The 21,145-nt window shown below is 41.3% G+C and overlaps 1 protein-coding gene across 2 annotated transcripts; it reads left to right on the plus strand.

The window, feature by feature from the left end:
• On the plus strand, positions 7,585-19,680 carry ENPP5 (ectonucleotide pyrophosphatase/phosphodiesterase 5 (putative)). 2 transcript variants are annotated; one of them, XM_018039001.1, is made up of 4 exons: positions 7,585-7,645; positions 10,585-11,448; positions 12,657-12,833; positions 16,973-19,680. In XM_018039001.1, exons 2-4 carry the CDS (start codon positions 10,620-10,622, stop codon positions 17,398-17,400), a joined length of 1,434 nt encoding a protein of 477 aa, XP_017894490.1. In that variant the 5' UTR covers positions 7,585-7,645; positions 10,585-10,619; the 3' UTR covers positions 17,401-19,680. The 2 variants fall into 2 exon arrangements, with proteins under 2 accessions (XP_017894490.1, XP_017894489.1); XM_018039000.1 differs by having other exon boundaries at positions 7,588-7,775.

A 21,145-nucleotide genomic window follows, 5' to 3' on the forward strand; every position in this document is an offset into this window, starting at 1 on the left:
TAGCTACAGAGATGACTGCTCTTAATCGTGAGAGTTGGTCAAAGTGTTCTTCACAGAGTACAGGACAGCATAAAGAGCATCACAGGAGAGCCACGTGAGAGAGAGAAGGGAACACAAAAAGGCATGGTCCTGTGGGGGAGGGGAGACCTCCCCCTCGATGCCTCCGGAGTTCTGCAGTTGGACTAATAATAAAATTTGTACACAAGACAAATTGCAGGAGAAAAAGCTAGTAATTTTAATTCATGCACACAGGATGCCCAATCACCTTTCAAAAAAATATATGCATCCACCACTGACCCATTCCTCTAAGGGCGTTTCTCCCCAATAAGCAATACTACTCTGAGTGAATCAGATAGACTTAGTCACACATACAGGTAAACCAATGGCCATCAGAGGTAGATCTAGCGTCAGTCCTGGGAGAAAAGTTTTAATGCAAAGAGATGAATTTCCAGTTACGAAATTGTAGCCATTGAGAAATGGGGCAGGGAGAACTCTCCCATGGTTTTTCCATTTTTCCACATCAAGAAAACATAAAGCCATAAAAGTAGTTGCTACCTGCTTTGTCTATTCAAAAATTGTGATATTAAAAAAAAAACAACCAGTGTCCACTCAAACTATAATACATAATAGTGCAAAAGATGTTTGTAATCCTGTTTAGTTGCTAAGTTGTGTCTGACTCTTTGCAGATCCCATGGACTATAGCCTGGCAGGCTCCTCTTTCCATAGCATTTCCCAGGCATGAATACTGGAATGAGTTGTCATTTCCTTCTTCAAGGCATCTTTCCAGCCCAGGGATCGAACCCATGTTTCCTACTCAGCAGGTGGATTCTTTACCAGTGAGCTATGTGGAAAGGCCTTAAAGATGATTAAATGTACATTTTAAATGTAAATACCTAGGATTTCCCTGATGGTCCAGTGGTTAAGAGTCGAGCTTCCAATGCAGAGGATGTGGGTTCAACCCCTGGTCAGGAAATTAAGATCCCACATGCTGTGCAGTGAGGCCAAAAAAAGAAAATTAGACAAATGAATATAAGTACCTAGAATAGATAATATGTCTTTTTGGTGTGAGAATAGGACAGTAGGTTTAGATCCTCCTAGACTTGGAATAAATTTGCAAAATTACAATACCCATGGTAAGCCAATACATTTCAAAATAAATAATGAACTTAAACTAAGTAGTACTTAAAGGCTTCTAAATGATATTCTCCATGAAGAACTGAGACTATGGTTTTGACTAAAGGTTTTCACCCCAAACACCACAAATATGGTGCAATTTTCTATTTGACTTCTGAGAACTTCTTCTTTCAAAATAGACCTCAAACCAGATATCAAAAGACAACTCCCCCTCCTGTCTGCATTAGACGCATTCTAAACTGATTTTATTATTCAGCAAGTGACATTAAGTTCCACCCTAGAAAATAATAGTTTATGGTTAACTTTGCTGTATAGTTTCCAGACTTCGCTTCATCAGGTGAAAGAACATGAGAACCAGCAAAGCAGGGGGCCCCAAGGAGTCCCCAGACTTGCAAGTTCAAGTTCTTCTATGCTGCACACTGAGCTGATTGATTGACTCATGGCTACCCACAGAAATGTGGCCACTAAAAGTCAGACTTCATTAGGCTTAATTCCTGACTGTTTGTGGGGAAAAGCACAACCCAGGACTTATTTTTTATTGCAGTTGTTTTTGAGGTATAATTTACATATGATAAAATTCAATGTGTGTTTTCAGGTGTATAGTTCTCTGGATTTTGACAAATTTGGTCAGGCAACCACCATCACAATCAAAAGTCCCTTACATCAGAAAGTTCCCCTGTGCATCTTTGTAGCCAATAACCTCAACCCCTTCACTCCTGGCCCCTGGAAGCCAGCAACCTGGTTTCCGTCCCTATCACTTTGCCTTTTCTAGAATGTCATATAAATGAAACATAGAATAAATAGGCATTTGTATCTGACTTCTTTCATTTAACAAAATGCTTTGGGGATTCCTCCAGGTTGTTGCATGTATCAATACTTCATTCCTTCTTATTGGTGAATAATCTTCCATTTATGGACATACCAGAATTTGCATATCTATGCGTTGCTGAGGGATATTTGGGTTGTTTCCAACTTTTATTTTTCCTTTTCCCCCCACTTCAGTCAGTCAGTTCAGTCACTCAGTCGTGTCTGACTCTTTATGACCCCATGAATCGCAGCACACCAGGCCTCCCTGTCCATCACTGACTCCTGGAGTTCACTCAGACTCACGTCCATCAAGTCAGTGATGCCATCCAGCCATCTCATCCTCTGTTGTCCCCTTCTCTTCCTGCCCCCAATCCCTCCCAGCATCAGAGTCTTTTCCAATGAGTCAACTCTTCGCATGAGGTGGCCAAAGTACTAGAGCTTCAGCATCACACTTTTTTGTTTTAACTGAAGGATAATTGTTTCACATACATCAACAAGAATCAACCACAGGTACACCCAAGGTTTTTTTTTTAAACTTTTTGACCTTGTCTTGCAGCATGTGGGATCTTAGCGTCTGGATCAGGGATCAAACCCACATCTCCTTCGCTGGAAACACAGAGTCTTCACTGCTGGACAGGCAGGGAAGTCCCATGGTTCTAGTTTTTAATGCTGATTAAAGCTATTAAAAATCTGCTTGTAAGTTTTGGAGTGATATCTTCATTTTTATTGGTTGAATACCTACAAGTGGGATTCCTGAGGTGTATAGTAAGTGTACATGTAATTTCATAGGAAACTTACAAACTGTTTTCCAAAGCAGCTGTACCATTCACATCAGCAGTGTATTATCACTGCAATTTCTCTGCATCCTGGTCAGTAATAGATGTTGTCAGGACATTGGATGTAGGCTGAGCTATAAAATTAAACATTCTGCTAGCCACATGTACTGGATTGAATAGTAGTCTCTCCAAATTCACATTCACCTGGAACCTCAGAAGAGGAGCAGCTTTGGAAACCGACTGTAACTTTTTTTTTTTTTTTTTTTTGCAGCTGTAACTAGTTAATATTTTTAGTGTTTTATTTATTAAAATTTAAAAAAAATTGTATTAGAGTATAGTTGATTTATGACCCGGATTTGATCCCTGGGTCGGGAAGATCCCTTGAAGAAGGGAATGGTTACCCACTCCAGTATTCTTGCCTGGAGAATTCCATGGACAGAGGAGCCTAGTAAGCTACAGTCCATGCGGTCACAAAGAGTTGGACATGACTGAGCACTGAGCAGCAGCATAGTTGATTTACAATGTGTTAGGTTCAGGTCTACAGCAAAAGAATAAGCTATACATATACATAGATCCACTCTTTTTTAGACTCTTTTCCTATATAGGGCATTACAGTATTGGGTAGAGTTTGTGCTATATAGTAGGTCCTTATTAGTTACCTATTTTATATATAGCAATGTGTATATGTCAATCCCAATCTCCCAGTTTATCCCTCCCCACTTACCCCTGGTAACCATAGGTTTGTTTTCTACATCTGCAACTCTATTTCTGTTTGGTAACTAAGTTCATTTGTACCATTTTTTGGTTAGATTTTACATATAAATGATATCATATGATACTTGTCTTTAGACAGTTAGACTAGTTAAATTTAGATAAGGTCTTATTGGATTAAAGGGGCCTTCATTCCAGTGACTGATGCCCTCATAACAAGGCCACGTGAAGACATAGAGACTTACAGAGGAAAACAGCACATGACGATGGGGGCAGTGGTTGGAGCTGAGTTGCAGCAGGCCCAGGAATGCCAGAACCAGTGGAAACTGGAAGAGACAAGACAGTATTCTTCCTTGGAGCCTCTGAAGGAGGGTGGCCCTGCCAACATCTGGACTTCAGATTTCAAGCTTCCAAAGCTGTGAAAGAATACATTTCTGTTGACCTAAGCCATCCAGGTGGTGGTGGTTTGTTCCAGTAACTCTAGAAAAAATAATATACTATGAATACAATTTGCAAAATCTGGTAGTGCAAAGAAGTTTACAAGGTTATATTTGACTTCCATAAAGCTTTCTGAGGGTAAAGTATACTAAATATGTGGAAATACAGTCCTATTGGGTACAAATATAGCATTAGCAGCCTAAATTACTAATAAGCATAAAAATACTTGGACTAAATCTTTAAATAGTCTATAATTTAACTTTTCATTCATTGAGTTGTACTTCTGCTGAGTACAGTGAAGTACTACTACTTATCAAGTGAAAAGTCATCCCTAGAGATAGGGGATAATCAGAAATTAGGGCTAAGTCAGGAATTTGGGATTAACAGATCCACATTACTATACATAAAATGGGCGTCCCTGGTAGCTCAGCTGGTAAAGAATCCGTCTGCAATACAGGAGACCCCAGTTCAATTCCTGGGTTGGGAAGATCCCCTGGAGAAGGAGTAGACTACCCACTCCAGTATTCTTGGACTTCCCTGGTGGCTCAGATGGTAAACAATCAGCCTGCAATGTGGGAGACCTGTGTTTGCTCCCTGGGTTGGGAAGATCTCCTGGAGAAGGGAAAGGCTACCCACCCCAGTATTCTGGCCTGGAGAATTCCATGGACTGTATAGTCCATGGGGTCACAAAGAGTCAGACATGACTAAGTGACTTTCACTTACTTATATATAAAATAAATAATTATCTATTATAACAACAAGGACCTACTGTATATCACAGGGAACTATATTCAGTGTCTTTTAATAACCTATAATGGAAAAGAATCTGAAAAAGTGTGTGTATATATATATATAACTGAATCACTTTGCTGTACACCTGAAACATTATAAATCAGCTATACTTAAATTAAAAAAATAATAAAGGTCAGTCCAGAACCAGAATCCTTGTTGTTGTTGTTCAGTCACCAAGTCGTATCCTACTCTTTGTGACTCCATGGACTGCAGCATGACAGGCTTCCCTGTCCATCCCCATCTCCCAGAGTTTGCCCAAGAGAATCCTTGTGATTCTTAATCTATGGCTGTTCAATATGTGAGACTCATATTTTGCAGAATGTTCTATAAAGGCTTAAGAGATAGACTTTGTTTTAATTTATTGTTGTGATGAAGTATATTACAACCCTAAAGATTTTTTAAATTTTTGTAAAATAATTTGCTCATTCGCCCTACCATGGTGTATACACTAGTTTTGAAAAGAAAACGACTGTTGCAGAACCAGTCTTGGCGACTTCATTAAAAAAAAAAATCCTATTTTAGTTTTAACTCAAACCTCTTCTAGTTCCTCAAAAAGAAAATAATCCTGCTCTCAAACCCCTAGTAGACTTCTTTAGATAGGTAGAGGAATCCCCATCTGTACCCCAAAACCCATGAAAGAAGCTGATTCTTCTGTTATACCATTATGCAGAAAAATGTTACTAGCTCAGTGATTATATTAATCAATAATTATATTAATTCAATAATATAAAACAAAGGAATAGCAATAGTCAACCAGTTTGTGGTTTAGGCCAGGGGTCCCCAACCTCCGGGACCGAATGCCTGATGATCTGAGGTGGAGCTGATGTAATTGTAATAGAAATAAAGTGCACAATAAATGTAATGCATTTGAATCATCCCTAAATCGTCCCCACCCCACCCTGAGTCCGTGGAAAAATTGTCTTCCATGAAACCTGTCCCCAGTGCCAAAAAAGTTGGGGATCGCTAGCTTAGGTGAGCATAACTGGCTGAGAGGTGATGGCAGTTGGACAGAACTCAAGGCAACAGACAGATCAGAAGGGCTGGCACAGATGTGGAAGCAGGATTTCCACGTTTTCACAATCATTCCTCTATCTCTACTGTGTAAGCCAGATTTTTTTTGCCTATTAGCAACATGAGTTATATCATGAGCCTGCCAGTCGACTCTAGATGTCATTACATGGAGATCTGGGCAGTGTCTCTGGCACTCGCTGGGCCCCTCATGAGTCATTTTCCATGCTGTGCACTGTGGTTAACAGCTGCACCATGCCTGTGTCACAGAGGTGACTTGTGAATACAATCTTGTCTTCGGAAAAAGTTTGCAGAGCCAAGCAGTGCCATCTGAACAGGGTCCAACAGTATTCAGCGATCCATGTAAAAGACAAGCCTGTTTTCACTACTCTGCTCTCTAATCAGCATATGCTGTTCTCTGAATGTTTTGAGAGAACATAGGGTTGGTCTATTCTGGGGGGACAAAGACTTATAATATTGGGCCACCCTGTTCCAAGTTGGGGCAATTTCAAAGGACAGGGCTTTGGGGACTTGGAACAACCTGTTCAGCTTCACTGCAACTGAATCTGGCCAAACACAGACATCAGTCTCCCTCTCAGTCCCCATCCCACATGTGGAAAACCATAAACTCAAGTCATTACAAATAAAAGCCCGTGGAAGAGTGCCCAGATCCCCCTGTGGGTGGTATGACGCTGTGGGAAGGGAGTCATTGGGGTAGGGTTAGGGACTGTCCCTCTGTGAGAAGTTGAGAGAAGGAGAAAAAACAATGACCAAAATGTTTGCCTTGTTTAATTAACTCTCAGCAAGGCTGTCTATTCATTACAGTTCTGGTGTACCAGGGAAGTGAGGTCCAAGGGACCCAGAGCTACTGGTTCTGCTCTCCATTTTAACACTAATTAGATGTTTACATTTAAGTTGCAACAATCAGCAGATATTCTTGCCCATTGCAGGGTGGTCAGAATTAGGTTTGTGTAGAATTAATTGGTCAGAATTAATTGTGTAGATGGACAAATTCTTTCAGGGGAACTGGAAGTCACTGCTATAATTTATGATAAATATAGCTGGGATCATACTGGCAAACTATGTACCTGTCTGCACTTCCTCCTGCCTAAAAATAACATCCATTACAAAACAAAACAAGACAAAAAAAAACACTAAAAAATTAATTTATTTCAGAATGGGAATAGAAGAAACAGGATCAAGAAAGAGGAGTCAGATCCGAAGTTCAATCCTGCATGTTTAAAAACAAAGCTAGGAGCAGAATCTGGTGCCTGTCATAGCTATTCAGCCTCGCAGCCTGTGCAAATTAACCCGATTCTGAACCTGGCTTGGTGTAATATGTGCATTCTCAGGCGTCACACTATTGCAGATCCCTCAGAGACCTGACCTTGCGAAAACCGGGACAGTAAAATTAAATCCTTTTAAATTAGATTTTGCATAGTCCCATTGACCTCCTGGGGTGCTCTGGTGTTCCTCGGAGCAAAGTCCAGAGTATGGTGCTATCTATTTATGATCAGAAAACAGAAGAAAACTGGGGATGAGAAATCGGGTAAGAGAATAGTAGCTTTTAACGAAAACAGTGTTGAAACACATCAACCTCTACTGGGGGTAGAGCGCTATGACCTCTCTGCATCACTGACCACAGCATAACCGCCCGTCTAGAAAAGGCACAATGCAGAATGGTTCTGTGATCCGGCAGAGGGGGCCTTAGCGAGCCCTGGGGCGCCTTCTCCTCCCTGCCCCTGGAGCCTCCAGGCTGGGTCCAAGTCACCCCTCACTCCCCTGGCTCCCGCCAGATCCATCCTTCAAATCCCGCAGTGCCCGCCCCACTGATTGACAGGCGGGGCAGCCACTCCCAGGAGCCCGGCTTTCTCTCTCTCCCGTAGCCAATAGGAGTCAAGAGGCGGGGCCTGCAGCCGGTAGGCGGTGCTGGTCAGGTGCAGTGCTGGTCAGGTGCTCTGCGTTGAGTTGGCGAGCAGGTGAGCGGCTGTGGGTTCGGGGGGCACCCCTTGCTCCCGCCGCCTCCTGGCTGTTACCCCGGGTCTGCGGGAGGGATCCCTTTCCAGGCCTTCCCTCCCACTGATGCGGACTGAGCGGATCGCCGCGAGGGTAAGAGTCGGGGGAAGTGGGAGGCTGGCCTCCCCGGGACCCACCTGCCTCTTTAGGGACCCTCAAACTATCCTTCCTCCCGTTTCCACTGCACACTTGTACAGAGCCCCCGTTAGGACATCTTCTGGCCTCGGTGGGCGGGCTGGAGTTCTAAAATTGGGAACGTACCCTACGCCGAGATCCTTCCCGGAGCTAGGATGAAATCCCGACGAAAACGATGGGGAGACGCATCACCCTCCTCTGTTCGCTCTACAAACACCTACTCATCCTTCACTTCCTCTCCTCTCCTTTCTTGGCATCCCTTTCTTCTAGATTTCCAAGGCTGTCTGTAGGGGAAGGGCTGGAGGGGCGAGGGAATTGGAAAGCAGCCCAGTGAAATCTGGACCCAGAACGAGGGATTCCACAGCGCCATGAAGCACTTTGTGTTGGAAAAGAAAGAAATCAGATTTCTTCCATCCCCACCCCCGCGTCCCTGTTTGTTGCTTTATGTCATCGATGTGATAATGTTGGTTCCTCTTACCAGACATTCCTAAGCTTGAGGCAATGGTTAGCCTGTTTATTTGCGTTTGTCCCAGGAAAGCAGTTCGGTCCTGCTTATTACAGTTTGCTGAATTAATTTACTACAATAGAGGAGAAGTCAGATGTTTCATGTTGTTGATTCATTTTTTAGCTTTAAATTATATTTGGTTCATAGTATCCTTTCTTGTGTTAAGAAAGTGAAGGAGAAGAGAGGAAGAGGAAGAACCACCATTCTTAGCCAGAAATGTTAGTAAATATTTTTGCAGTTCCTTATTGGAACTGATTATTCATGTTCCTTCCAGAACTGGGAAGTTTCTTGCCATTTGAGGAAGTTTTTTAAATTTAATTTTTGAGCCATTGTCTGGAGATCAATACCTACAACAATTTCAGTTTAAGTAATGCTTTGGTATGCTGAAATCATGGTTAAAAAAAAAAGACAAAACAAAACAGAAGCAGAATGCTTGCCCCTGATAGCAAAGCAGGCATGCCAAGCAGTTTTTATTTACCAGCACTTATAAAATAGGAGGGCAAGACAGGTTCTTTTTCTGAGGATTAAAAATGTCTTCAGCATATTCAAATTAGGAAGATGTCAAAAACTGAATTCAAGAGATTTCTTGGCACAAAATATAGTTAGATCCAGGTTTGGTGGGCTTATAAATAACTTCATGCAAGAATGAAGAGCAGAGGGAAAGAACAAAAGATCCTTACTGGATTTGCAAACCCAATGAGAACTGACAAAATTTACATATGTATTGTTTTTCATATTATCTCTTATTAGCTTTCTTGAATAGAATAAAAGCTTTTTAGAAACAGAGGCAAGTGAACAACAACAATTACAACCACTTTGATCCCCAGAGATTTATTTAATCCTGGGAAGTGCCTGTTCTACACATACCACTGATAAGATTAAATGTTGATGAATTTTAACATTAGGAAAAATGAAGGTGAAAGTTACTTAGTCTTGTCTCTTTGTGACCCCAGGGACTGTAGCCCACCAGGGTCCTCTGTCCATGGAATTCTCCAGGCAAGAATACTGGAGTGGGTTGCCATTTCCTTCTCCAGGGGATTTTCCCGACCCAGGGATCGAACCCAAGTTTCCCACATTGCAGGCAGACTCTTTACCGACTGAGCCACCAGGGAAGCCACTGACGTTAGGAAGGTCAACATCAAATTTCAGATTTACACTTCTGTTATCCTTAGTTCAGAACCTAATTGTTTTATTTAAAGAAGACTATGCTTTGATTGAGGGCAGAAGGAGAAGAGGGCGTCAGAGGATGAGATGGCTAGATGGCATCACTGATGCAATAGACGTGAACTTGGGCAAACTTCAGGACATGGTGAGAGACAGAGAGGCCTGGTGTGCTGCAGTCCATGGAGTCTCAAAGAGTCAGACCTGACTGGGTGACCAAACAACAACAACAACACGCTTTGATTATTTGGAGAAGGAAATGGCAACCCACTCCAGTATTCTTGCCTGGGAAGTCCCATGAACAGAGAAGCCTGGCAGGCTGCAGTTCATAGGGCTGCATAGAGTCAGACATGACTGAAGCAATTTAGCACACACGCATGCTTTGATTATTAACACATGAATGTCGATTATGTTTCACAAACATATTAGAATGTCACAATTTTTATGTCACTTCAAGACGCCAAGTTAATCTCTTTCTATGATGGACCAAACATAAGGCCTTGCCATTGAAACATGGAGGTTTACATATGTATTTTTTAAAAATATTATTTTTGAATTTGCTAGTGCTAACTCCTGTTGCTAGGTTCCTACAGCCTGTCTAACACTAATGATGAATATGTCCACAGGTATTTCAGTTCAGTTCAGTTCAGTTACTCAGTCATGTCCGACTCTTTGCAACCCCATGGACTGCAGCATGCCAGGCCTCCCTGTCCATCACCAGTTCCCGGAATATTTGGACATATATAAATGTCCATGAGCAGGAGCCAGAAGTCTGAGTCAACCTGAAAATGTTTCAGAAAAGTTGATGCAAATTATTTCATCTTTTAAAATGATATTTGGGGAGATAATTTACATAATTTCTTTGAGGAAATGTTTTGGTAAGTTCTTAGAAACTAATACAATTTCTAAAGTGTGAATATATGTCTTAGCTTTGTTATAGAGAGCCCCATGTTTCTTGTTTAAGGTGAAATTCTGCAACATAAACCTTCCAGGCTGTGATGTATACTATAACTGGGGTTACTAAGCGCCATCATTCTCTGTTTTGGGTAAAGTATGTTAAACAAAATTATTGCCATTAACTTCTATATTTTTCTTATACAGACTATCTTACACTGAAGCAATCAAGTAGTTTGAAAATGACTTCAAAACTTCTCTGGGTGTCCTTCATGCTTGCTGCATTAATACTTTCCGTTACATTTTCTCTCCAGTCAGACCAGCCAAAGGTTCTGCTAGTTTCATTTGACGGATTCCGTTGGGATTATTTATATAGAGTTCCAACACCCCATTTTCATTATATTATGAAATACGGTGTCCAGGTGCAGCAAGTTACTAATATTTTTATTACAAAGACCTACCCTAACCATTATACTTTGGTCACTGGCCTCTTTGCCGAGAATCATGGTATTGTGGCAAATGACATGTATGACCCTATTCTGAACAAATCTTTCTCCTTGGATGACATGGATATTTATGATTCTGAGTTTTGGGAAGAAGCGACACCGATATGGATCACAAATCAGAGGGCAGGACACATGAGTGGTGCGGCCATGTGGCCCGGAACAGATGTCAAAATACATGGAAGCTTTCCCACTCACTATATGCCTTACAATGACTCCATTTCATTTGAAGAGAGAGTTGCCAAAATTATTGAATGGTTTACGTCAAAAGAGCCCATCAATCTTGGTCTTCTTTATTGGGAGGAACCTGATGATATGGGCCACCAGTTGGGACCAGACAGTCCGCTCATGGGGACTGTTATTTCAGATATTGACCACAAGTTAGGATATCTCATACAAATGCTGAAAAAGGCAAAATTGTGGAATGTTCTGAACCTGATCATCACAAGTGACCATGGAATGACGCAGTGTTCCCAGGAGAGGATCATAGAGCTTGACCGATATCTGGATAGAGAGCACTACACCCTGATTGACCAATCGCCAGTGGCCGCCATCTTGCCCAGGGAAGGTCAGCCTGAACTGAGCGGTGATCTGGGGCGGGGTGTGGACGTGCCCAGTGTGACTGAGTGGGGGATTTTTGTTTCTGTCTTTCAAGTGTGCTTGTCTTTGGTCATGGTAATATTCTTGGATTTAATCCTTAGTCTGTGAAAAGACAAAGTCTCTTCCCTCAGAGATTTTTGACTTTTTTCTACAGTATTGAAACTGATGCTCTCTCTGTGTATTTATGGTAGTGGTATTTAACCATTTTGGAGTCATTGGATATGATGAAAAGCTACAGCCTTCACTCGCAGAGAAGTAGGGATGGGAAGATACACACAAATGTGCATGGAGTTACAGTGATTTTTATGGAAGCCTTCAGAGGATCCTTAGTTAGAATCTGCTTAATAGGGAAGCAGTGGGATAGAGGAAAGAGAGAGTTTTGCTCCTGCTGAGACTTAGTTTTCTTACCTATGAGCAAGGGAAGTAATAACAGTATCTCAGACTTAAAAAAAATTTTATTTGTTTTTATTTTTGGATGTTCTGGGTCTTCACTGTTGTGTGGGCTGTTCTCTAGTTGTGGTGTGAGGGCCTCTCGTTGCAGTGCCTTCTCTTGTTGCAGAGCACAGGCTTTAGGGCCTGAAACTTTTTACAAACCCCATCTCAAAGCCTCATATCAACCTGTCATTCATTATTTCTGTTTTAAAGGTAGATTCTGTTTGAGTTTTAAACAAGCTCAAAACGTTTAACATCACCAAAAAGAATTTGAAAGAGAATGGATACCTGTATGTGTATAACTGAAATCACTTTGTTGTGCAACCGAAAAGAATCCAACATTGTCAATCAACTACACTCCAATATAAAATAAAAAGGCTTTTTTTTTTTTAAGTTTTACATCCCCAGGGTTGCAAAGAGTTGAGCATGACTAAAGCAGCTTAGCACACTCATGCACGCATGGACATGTGTATTTAAGTCTTTAGAGATTAGAGACTTCTGGTTCAATAAAATGTCTTCTCTGAAGGTGAATTTATTTTAAGAGAAGATTATTTCTCAGTTTCCCCCACAGGGAGCGGGGGCAGGCAGGGGGCTCTAAATTGTCTGGTGAGACTTCATTACCTTGAACTTGCTGTCTACATCAGTAGGATGTCTGCATTGACTGACCTCTGTTACCATGGTTGCTTCTTGGCTGTAGCAGTGAGAGTCTTGTTCTGACTGCTTCTCCTAATCCTTCTGTTTTAGGCAAATTTGATGAAGTCTATGAAGCATTAGCTCAAGCTCATCCTAATCTGACTGTTTACAAAAAGGAAGAGGTTCCAGAAAGATGGCATTACAAACACAACAGTCGAATTCAGCCCATTCTTGCAGTGGCTGACGACGGCTGGCATATTTTACGGAATAAGTCAGATGACTTTCTGTGTGAGTATGTTACAGTCTTTCTCCCCATTCTGCATCGTCTGCTAAAGTGGAGGCCAATTGGGAGTTGTTTCTGCTGTATTCAACATTCTGTTTACCGATCGAATAGCTAGCTAGTGTCATACATTAATAGCTAAATAAAGATCAATAAATATCCCAATAAAGATTTACTGGGACTTTAAAATGAAGTAACCTAAAAGTGAAACATTTACTTCTTTTGAAGTCATCAGACCAAAGATAAGCACCGTGCCCTATACTGCTAATTATAACCATTATGTTCCTGAGAAAAACCTGAGTTTTGTAAATTGAATCATTTCTGCATCTGTTTCATACTCTGGTTTCATAAAAGTGTCATCTCTATTTTTCTCTGCTATTGTCAGCTTTCTAGTTTCTTTTGTCCTCTGGCTCTACAAAATATAGGCCAGCTTTGCTTTACACCTTGGGAACATTTCTAAAACGAAGTGCATATTGGCATGGATAAAAGTATATCAAGATATATTTTCCTAATGAATACCTAGTGGTATAATTCTGGAGGTATTTCCATTATATAAATTTAGAAGATGATGGGAATCCTATTTAAAATTCAAGCATACAAAATAAAGAGCTTTCTGCCATCCGTAATAGAGGCTTCCCTGGTGGCTCAGATGGTAAAGAATTTGCACTGCAGAAGATGCAGGTTCGATCCCTGGGTTGGAAAGATCCCCTGGAGGAGGGCATGGCAGCCCACTCCAGGATTCTTGCCTGGAGAATTCCATGGACAGAGGAGCCATCCGTAATGTGTAGTTTTTCCTTTTCATACAGCTTGTAACAAGTTAGTCAAATGGAAGTCATGCCCAGGACGTAACTCATCTTTATTGTGCCTGCCATTTGCATATTTGCTCTCAAACTGCCCGCCCACCCTTACCCTGATCTGCTCTGTATCAGCAGTGACAGATCCCTACAGACTAAATTTCCCAAGCTACTTTGTAAGCTGGTTTCTGGTTCCATTTGGCCAACAGAGAACCTTGGCAGGAGTGTGGAAGGCAGGAACTTGGCAGAAGCCAGGGTCTGTCCCCCATTCCTGCCCCAGCCTATGACTTCATGTCCACTGTGATCCCAGCTCTGGACAACCTCCCTGTCTCTGGCCTCAGCTCCTACTGAGTAGTCCTGCCTTTGGGGCTCTGGTGACCGCACCTCTTCCTTCTGTCTCTCCAGCTCTGGGAGCCATTGACCTTCCCACTGGGCACTATTCCCACTGGGCTACTCACGGGGTAACCTTGCCATCTCATGTTTACTTCTGAACTTCAACACTAGCCCTCATCTGAAATTCCCTCTCTTAAACTACCTAGCATGGGATCTGCTTCCCTGGCTGATAGAGACATTAACACACACTACCAATCAATTCACTGGGGGTTGTTTCCATTGTTACTGAATGTTGAAGGAAGCATATGGTGCCAACACTGACTAGAAATGCTCCTTGATACATTTGAGATATTAAAAAAATGTCCCTTTAGGTAGAATTGGGTTCTCATCATGTTTATTGATGAAGAGAAAAGCAGTTACCTGGCAGTGGCATTTATAGAGCATAAATGAGTCATACTGGCACATGTATATGTGATGGGTTCAGATCCTTAAAACAGGTTTTACGTACAGATAATAATCTGTAAGAAGGCAATGGCAACCCACTCCAGTACTCTTGCCTGGGAAACCCCATGGACGGAGGAGCCTGGTAGGCTGCAGTCCATGGGGTCACTAAGAGTCAGACACGACTGAGCAACTTCACTTTCACTTTTCACTTTCATGCATTGGAGAAGGAAATGGCAACCCACTCCAGTGTTCTTGCCTGGAGAATCCCAGGGATGGGGGAGCCTGGTGGGCTGCTGTCTATGGGGTTGCACAGGGTCAGACATGACTGAAGCAACTTAGCAGTAGTAGCAATAATCTGTAAACCAATATTTAATCAGGCCAGGAGAGCTGTATTAAGAAAGTTTTAAAAAATAATTTCTTTGGCCGTGGGAATAGTTGCCAACTTTATATGTTCAGGCTTTCGTGTATTGTGTAGGTGACTCTTACGTGAGAGGAGTTGCTTAGAAAACAACTGCAATTAACATAAATGTCAGTGGCTCTCTTGAAACTTTGGTTCAGTGAACTACAATTACATAATAGATGGTCACTCCTATTTTGAATCGAAAACCCTAATGGTGCTCCTGTTTATGTTACATTATGTTCAACATAATTATTTTTTCAACAAAATAATTAAGTACTGGCTACTACAGTCCTTCTCAGCCTGAGTTCTAGAAGAGAATTCAGCTCTAACGTCCAAAAGCAGCTGTTCTCAAAATGTGTTCCCTGGACCAGCATCATCCAAATCTCCTGGGAACTCATTAGGAATGCAGATTCTTGGGGCCAACCCAGATCTGCTAAACTGGGAACTGAGAGGGTGGAGCCCAGAGATCTGTGTTTTTACCTGCACCCACCCTCCCTACACCAGAGTCTCATACACGGTCAAGTTTGAGAACCATTGCCCTTAGGCATCCATTATTAAATACTGTCTGCTGGATCAAGCATTTATGGTAGGGGCTGCCGCTAGGAAGGGCTTCCTGGTGGCTCAGTGGTAAGGAATCTGCCTCCCTGCAATGCTGGAGACCCAGGTTCAATTCCGGGCTTGGGAGGATCCCCTGGAAAAGGAAATGACAACTCATTCCACTATTCGTGCCTGGAGAATTCCATGGACAGAGAAGCCTGGTGGACTATGGTCCATGGAGTTGCAAATATCTGGACATGACTGACTGACTGAGCATGCATTCACCACTAGGAAAAAAAGTCCCTCTTCATGGGAAAGGTTTTCTAAGTCATAATGAGTTCACTTCATTCAAGTCTGAGTTTCTAGTAAGAAGTGTGATAGGATTTACTTTGCCTTCATGATTAGAGTCTAGATCCAACTTTTCATAGACAGGAGCCTAACAATCATCCAATTACAGATTATATAATGGCACATTTCCCAATGTTACTGTTGATTAATTAAGTAGAATAGCACAGCCCCAGTCAGATGATTCCTAGTGATTCATAAATCCAGCATTATTTCCACTCGAATAAGAAACTCAAAAGAATCATAGCACTAAAAATGATTCCTTTAGATGGATTTTGCCAGGCAGATTTGGAATTACTCTGCGAAGATGACTCTCAGAGGAATTGATTTATGATTTTTTTTTTCAATTCTGTGTTCGCATTGCACATTTCCTAGGAGCAAACACAAGCAGTAGAGGCCGATTTGCCAGTCATTCTCACCACCTTTGAAATAAAGCCTTTCAGTTCTCATGGTTGCCATTTTATTGGCAGTAGAACCCTGATATTGTGCTAGAGCCACATGCCTGTAAGAGGCAGCTTTTATTATGCAGGGGTTTTCATCCTTCAATTTTGTATCTTCTGACTTATCAAGACTCCGAAAGTTGTTAACTTTTTTTGTAGCCGTACTAAAGCAGACAGCGCTAAGCTGGATCCTGATCTGAAACACCAAGACAAGATTTTACCCACAAGTCCTGATCTTTATTTTTTGATTGTTGTTCAGTCGCTATGTTGTGTTCAGCTCTTTGTGACCCCACGGACTGCAGCACACAGGCTTCCCTGTTCTTCACTATCTCCCAGAGTTTGCTCAAACTCATGTCCGTTGAGTCGGTGATGCCATCCAACCATCCGGTCCTCTGTCTTCCCCTTCTCCTCCCGCCCTCAATCTTTCCCAGCATCAGGAGCTTTTCTGATGAGTCAACTGATAAATTATGAATTTATTGGCTTCATGACTAAGGGCACCTTTATCCCTTCATCTCTAGAACAATAAGTGGAACATAGTAGGTACCTAACAAGTAATTGCTGAAAGTTAGTTTACTTGCCAACAAAAAAAAATCACTTTTGTGTTCCCCCGACTTGGCTCAGGGAAGTTTACCCTTCTTCCCGTGGCCTGTGGGAAAGATTTGTGATCATTTGACTTTTCGTTTCCTGAAGTGAATCGTGATGTTGACCACAGCAGAGATGATGTGTAAAGGATTCTTTTATTTAAAAGTCAAATTAGATAAAATTTGCATGTAAGTCCAGCATTCGATGATACAGTTATTTCCATTTTAATACCATCTGGTTGGCTGACTTCTTCATGCATTTTATCTTCACAGTAGGCAACCACGGGTATGACAATGCATTAGCAGAAATGCATCCCATTTTCTTAGCCCATGGCCCTGCCTTCCGAAAGAATTTCACAAAAGCAGCCATGAACTCTACAGATCTGTACCCCCTGCTCTGCCACCTGCTCAGCATCACTGCCCTGCCTCACAACGGATCACTCAGCAACGTTCAGGATCTGCTCAGTTCACCAACTCCAAGAGCAAGTCCTAATACCCAGACCCCTCCTCTCCTCCATGGTAGTGTGAAACCAAGAGAAAATGAACAAGATGAGCCATATGCTTATTTCATTGGGGTCTCTCTTGGTAGCGTTATAGTTATTGTGTTTTTAATAGTTCTCATTAAACATTTAATTCGAAGTCAAATACCTGCCTTACCAGATTTTCAGGCTGAAATATCTCAACCATTATTACAAGCCTAATGCTTCTGTGATGTGAAGATGGCATAGTTATGTCAGTGTTTAAAGGTTTCAAATTCTAGGGAACTAGCTTCAGACATTTGCACAGACCATTAAGCAGTTATGTATATATACAGGGGCAGTCACACACACACACACACACACACACACACACACACACACACCTTCAGACATTTGCACAGACCATTAAGCAGTTATGTATATATACAGGGGCAGTCACACACACACACACACACACACACAGACCAAAATACACTGACCTGCAAAGGATGAAAGATGGGAAAGTATATTTCCTTTGTTCTCTCTGGCTTCTGGTAGATAAGATCCTGCTTTATTTGGACTTGGCACATGCAATGTATATATTTAGCAACTTTGCACTATTTGAAGTACCTTACATATTGCACTTTACTCTCCTAATGGTACTTTTATGTGACATGCACTTTGTTGACAATTATGTCTTATAATTCAGTAGAAAAAGACAAATTTTATACCTATGTCCCAGAATGAAATGAAATTTCTAATAATTCCTGAATAATGTAGAAATATATCTCCTTACATTGGGAGAACGGGAAGAAAGTGAAAACTGTTGAAAATGAAATGTGATGACCTTTGAATGTTGGATTTCAGAGAGATGGGTTCCCAAAGCAGGGTGCATCTGTGAGCACTCCTTGTCGTATTTCTTTCCATACGACATAGGTTTTCATCTTATTTCCGCCCCCACAACAGAGATCCAGATGCTGCTGGATTCAATCTAGGCATATCATTTCCATCGTGACATTCATTATTGCTATTTCCTGATGTAGTCATTTTACTCTGATTTTGATAATAAAGACACCATGAATATACATTTGCTTCCTCTCAAGTCTAGCACTGCCCTAGAAGGGCAGAAGGGATCAGGCATCATCTCAGCAATGTTTTCTCTTGCTCTGTAATTATTTGCTTCCTTGAAAAATAAATCACTATTAATTGTGTTAAAAATCAGATTAGTTCAAAGAGTGTTTTGTTTCTGGTAACCTGTAGTGACAGAGCCTTTAGATTTGAGCATTTGAAGGTCTAGGATTGCAAGAAAGCACAAAATATATTGGGAAAAATGTCAGCCACACAATCCTTGAAAAGAGCTGTGTGGAGCTTGGGGGAAATAATTAGGAGTTTAGGGGAAAAAAAAATCAGGCAGGACCAGTGTTTGTAATGTACCCAGGACAACGCTAAAGGGTGCCTGGTGGCAAAATTTAGTGAGACAATACCTAGAGGTAACAGGTATTGGAATAAAAGAAGTTGAGATTATAGCCTTGTTTCCTTGAAATCTGTGAATATCTACTCACAGATGCTCAGTGGAATCAAAGATGAATCCAGGTTCACAAATAGACATTATTCCTCAGTAGGACTTTTCATTCACAAAAGACTTTATCTCCTCAGGAGGGTTTTTCACCTGCCTGGTCATCTCAGCTCATTCCCACCATGGAAAACTGCTTTTGGTCTCTTAAGTAGTCTGGTTGGGGAGAGGGTATTACCGGTGGTTTCTCAGAGGAAAGAGGAAGCCCCAGAATAGCTTTCCTTGAAGACAACAGAAACCAGCTTACAGATATGTGGCCCATAGGTAATACTATGATTTTGTGTATATTTATGTACCCACTGACAAAGAAGTTGGTAAAATGGCAAAAGTATTTAAGAAAGAAACTATAAATTTGAGATAAAGAACAAAAGTGGCTGAGTGAAAAATATAATTAAAGTGCTTCCTAAAATCAGGTGAATGCTTTTTAAATGATGATGCCAACAAAGAGTGTTAGCACCTAATTCTTAATACAGCCTCTTAATGGGATAGAATGAAATCACTGGAAATGTATCAGTAGTACAGATTAAGAAGCTGAGACATGAGGTGGTAGATAGCAAACTCCTCAGGAGGTCTGAACTCTGGATTAGACATTTCAGAATATGCGACTTACTCATATTGGCTTGCTTTATAGCAGTGAACTTATCTGTGTGATTGAGATGCCAGATCTAATGACCTGAAGATGAAACTGGTCTATTTAAAAGCAGTTACTATTCAACTGCAATCTGTGTATGTAAATTAATTGTTGTGTTAAATTCATTTTAGAGGGTGCTATGATGACCTTAGTGGGAAGAAGAGAGTAAATTCTGTAACGCGGATGAAATCATTAAAACTCTGATCTGAAGATTTGACTATTGAATGGTTCTTTTATTTACAGATACTTACCTTCCTGTAAAATAGCAGCTGGAGAGTTTACCTGAAAGAAAATAAAATTTTACACTTTGCTGGGAAAACCTTGTCTCTTATCATGTTTTGACAGTTTTGTTGTTGTTCTGGTTTTACCTGCATGTCTCTCTGGCCAAACTTTTGTGTACAGTCAACACAAATTAGGACACAGAAATAAGATGGAGACTGGCTAACCTTCCTGACTGTAAGTAAAGACTTTTAAAAGGTCAGAAGAATGGAATCCCCCCCATCACAACACTGACGTGTTTTCTCTCCATCTTCTATCAACTGTTTTGAAGCTGATTAATTGATACCATTTTTCCTGTTCCAGGTAACTTTTGTAATTTCTTCTGCCTTTGCCATCTGCCATTTAAATTGAAAACTGCTTCGCAAAATGCTTTCTGACCTTAGTTAGAATTGATCGTTATTAGTTTCATATTCTTACAAGAACCTAGTTATAGAAAATCTATTGTTGTTGTTGTTGCTAAGTTGCATCTGACTCTTTGTGACCCCATGGACTGTAGCACACCTGTCCTCTGTGTCCTTCACTATCTCCTGGCTGCTGCTGTTAAGCGCAACCGCATAGATGGCAGCCCACCAGGCTCCCCCGTCCCTGGGATTCTCCAGGCAAGAACACTGGAGTGGGTTGCCATTACCTTCTCCAGTGCATGAAAGTGAAAAGTGAAAGTGAAGTTGCTCAGTCGTGTCCGACTCTTAGCGACCCCCATGGACTGCAGCCTAATAGGCTCCTCCGTCCATGGGATTTTCCAGGCAAGAGTACTGGAGTGGGGTACCATTGCTATCTCCTGGAATTTGCTCAAACTCATGTCCATTGAGTCAGTGATGCCATCCAGCCATCTCATCCCCCCTCTCCTCCTGCCCTCATTCTTTCCCAGCATCAGGGTCTTTTCCAGTGAGCTGGCTCTTTGCATTAGGTGACCAAAGTATTGGAGCTTCAGTTTCAGCATCAGTCCTTCCAATGAATATTCAGGGTTGATTTCCTTTGGGATTGACTAGTTTGATTTCTGTGCTGTCCAAAGGACTCTCAAGAATCTTCTCCAGCAGCACAAATCGAAAACATAAATTCTCTAGCGCTCATCCTTCTTTATGGTCCAACTCTCACATCTGTACATAACTACTGGCAAAAACACAGCTTTGAAAATCTGTAGTTTTCTCTTTTTATGCTATTTTTTTAATCATATTTGATATCAATGTTATATTCACCTCAAAAACTCATGCAGGTTTTTTCTAAAACACTTGTTTTATGAAGCTAATGTAACATTGATAATCAAATGCAATGGAGAGGCAACAAGAAAGATTACTGGATCTGGGGCCTGAAACTTTTTTGTAGAATAGTTCATAACTTTCCCAATTAATAAAGAAATTGGTCTTAGTTTTCATTCTCTATTGGAATCAACTTTATTCAATAAATCTGGAATTCAAACTTCTGGAAGCAGAGCGTGGGAACTGGTTCTAGATTCAAGGATCTCAGCCCAAGAGGTAAACCATGAGTAGACAAAAGTGTTTTGTTGG

This window comes from Capra hircus, chromosome 23, assembly GCF_001704415.2.
Source record: "Capra hircus breed San Clemente chromosome 23, ASM170441v1, whole genome shotgun sequence".
Lineage (NCBI taxonomy): Eukaryota > Metazoa > Chordata > Mammalia > Artiodactyla > Bovidae > Capra > Capra hircus.

What these genes read in the sequence shown, in the direction of transcription:
- ENPP5 (XM_018039001.1), top strand. Translation starts at nt 10,620, where the DNA reads ATGACTTCAAAACTTCTCTGGGTGTCCTTCATGCTTGCTGCATTAATA. An exon ending in CGCCATCTTGCCCAGGGAAG is followed by an intron (nt 11,449 to 12,656) that starts GTCAGCCTGAAC and finishes CTTCTGTTTTAG; the next exon opens with GCAAATTTGATGAAGTCTAT. An exon ending in TAAGTCAGATGACTTTCTGT is followed by an intron (nt 12,834 to 16,972) that starts GTGAGTATGTTA and finishes TTATCTTCACAG; the next exon opens with TAGGCAACCACGGGTATGAC.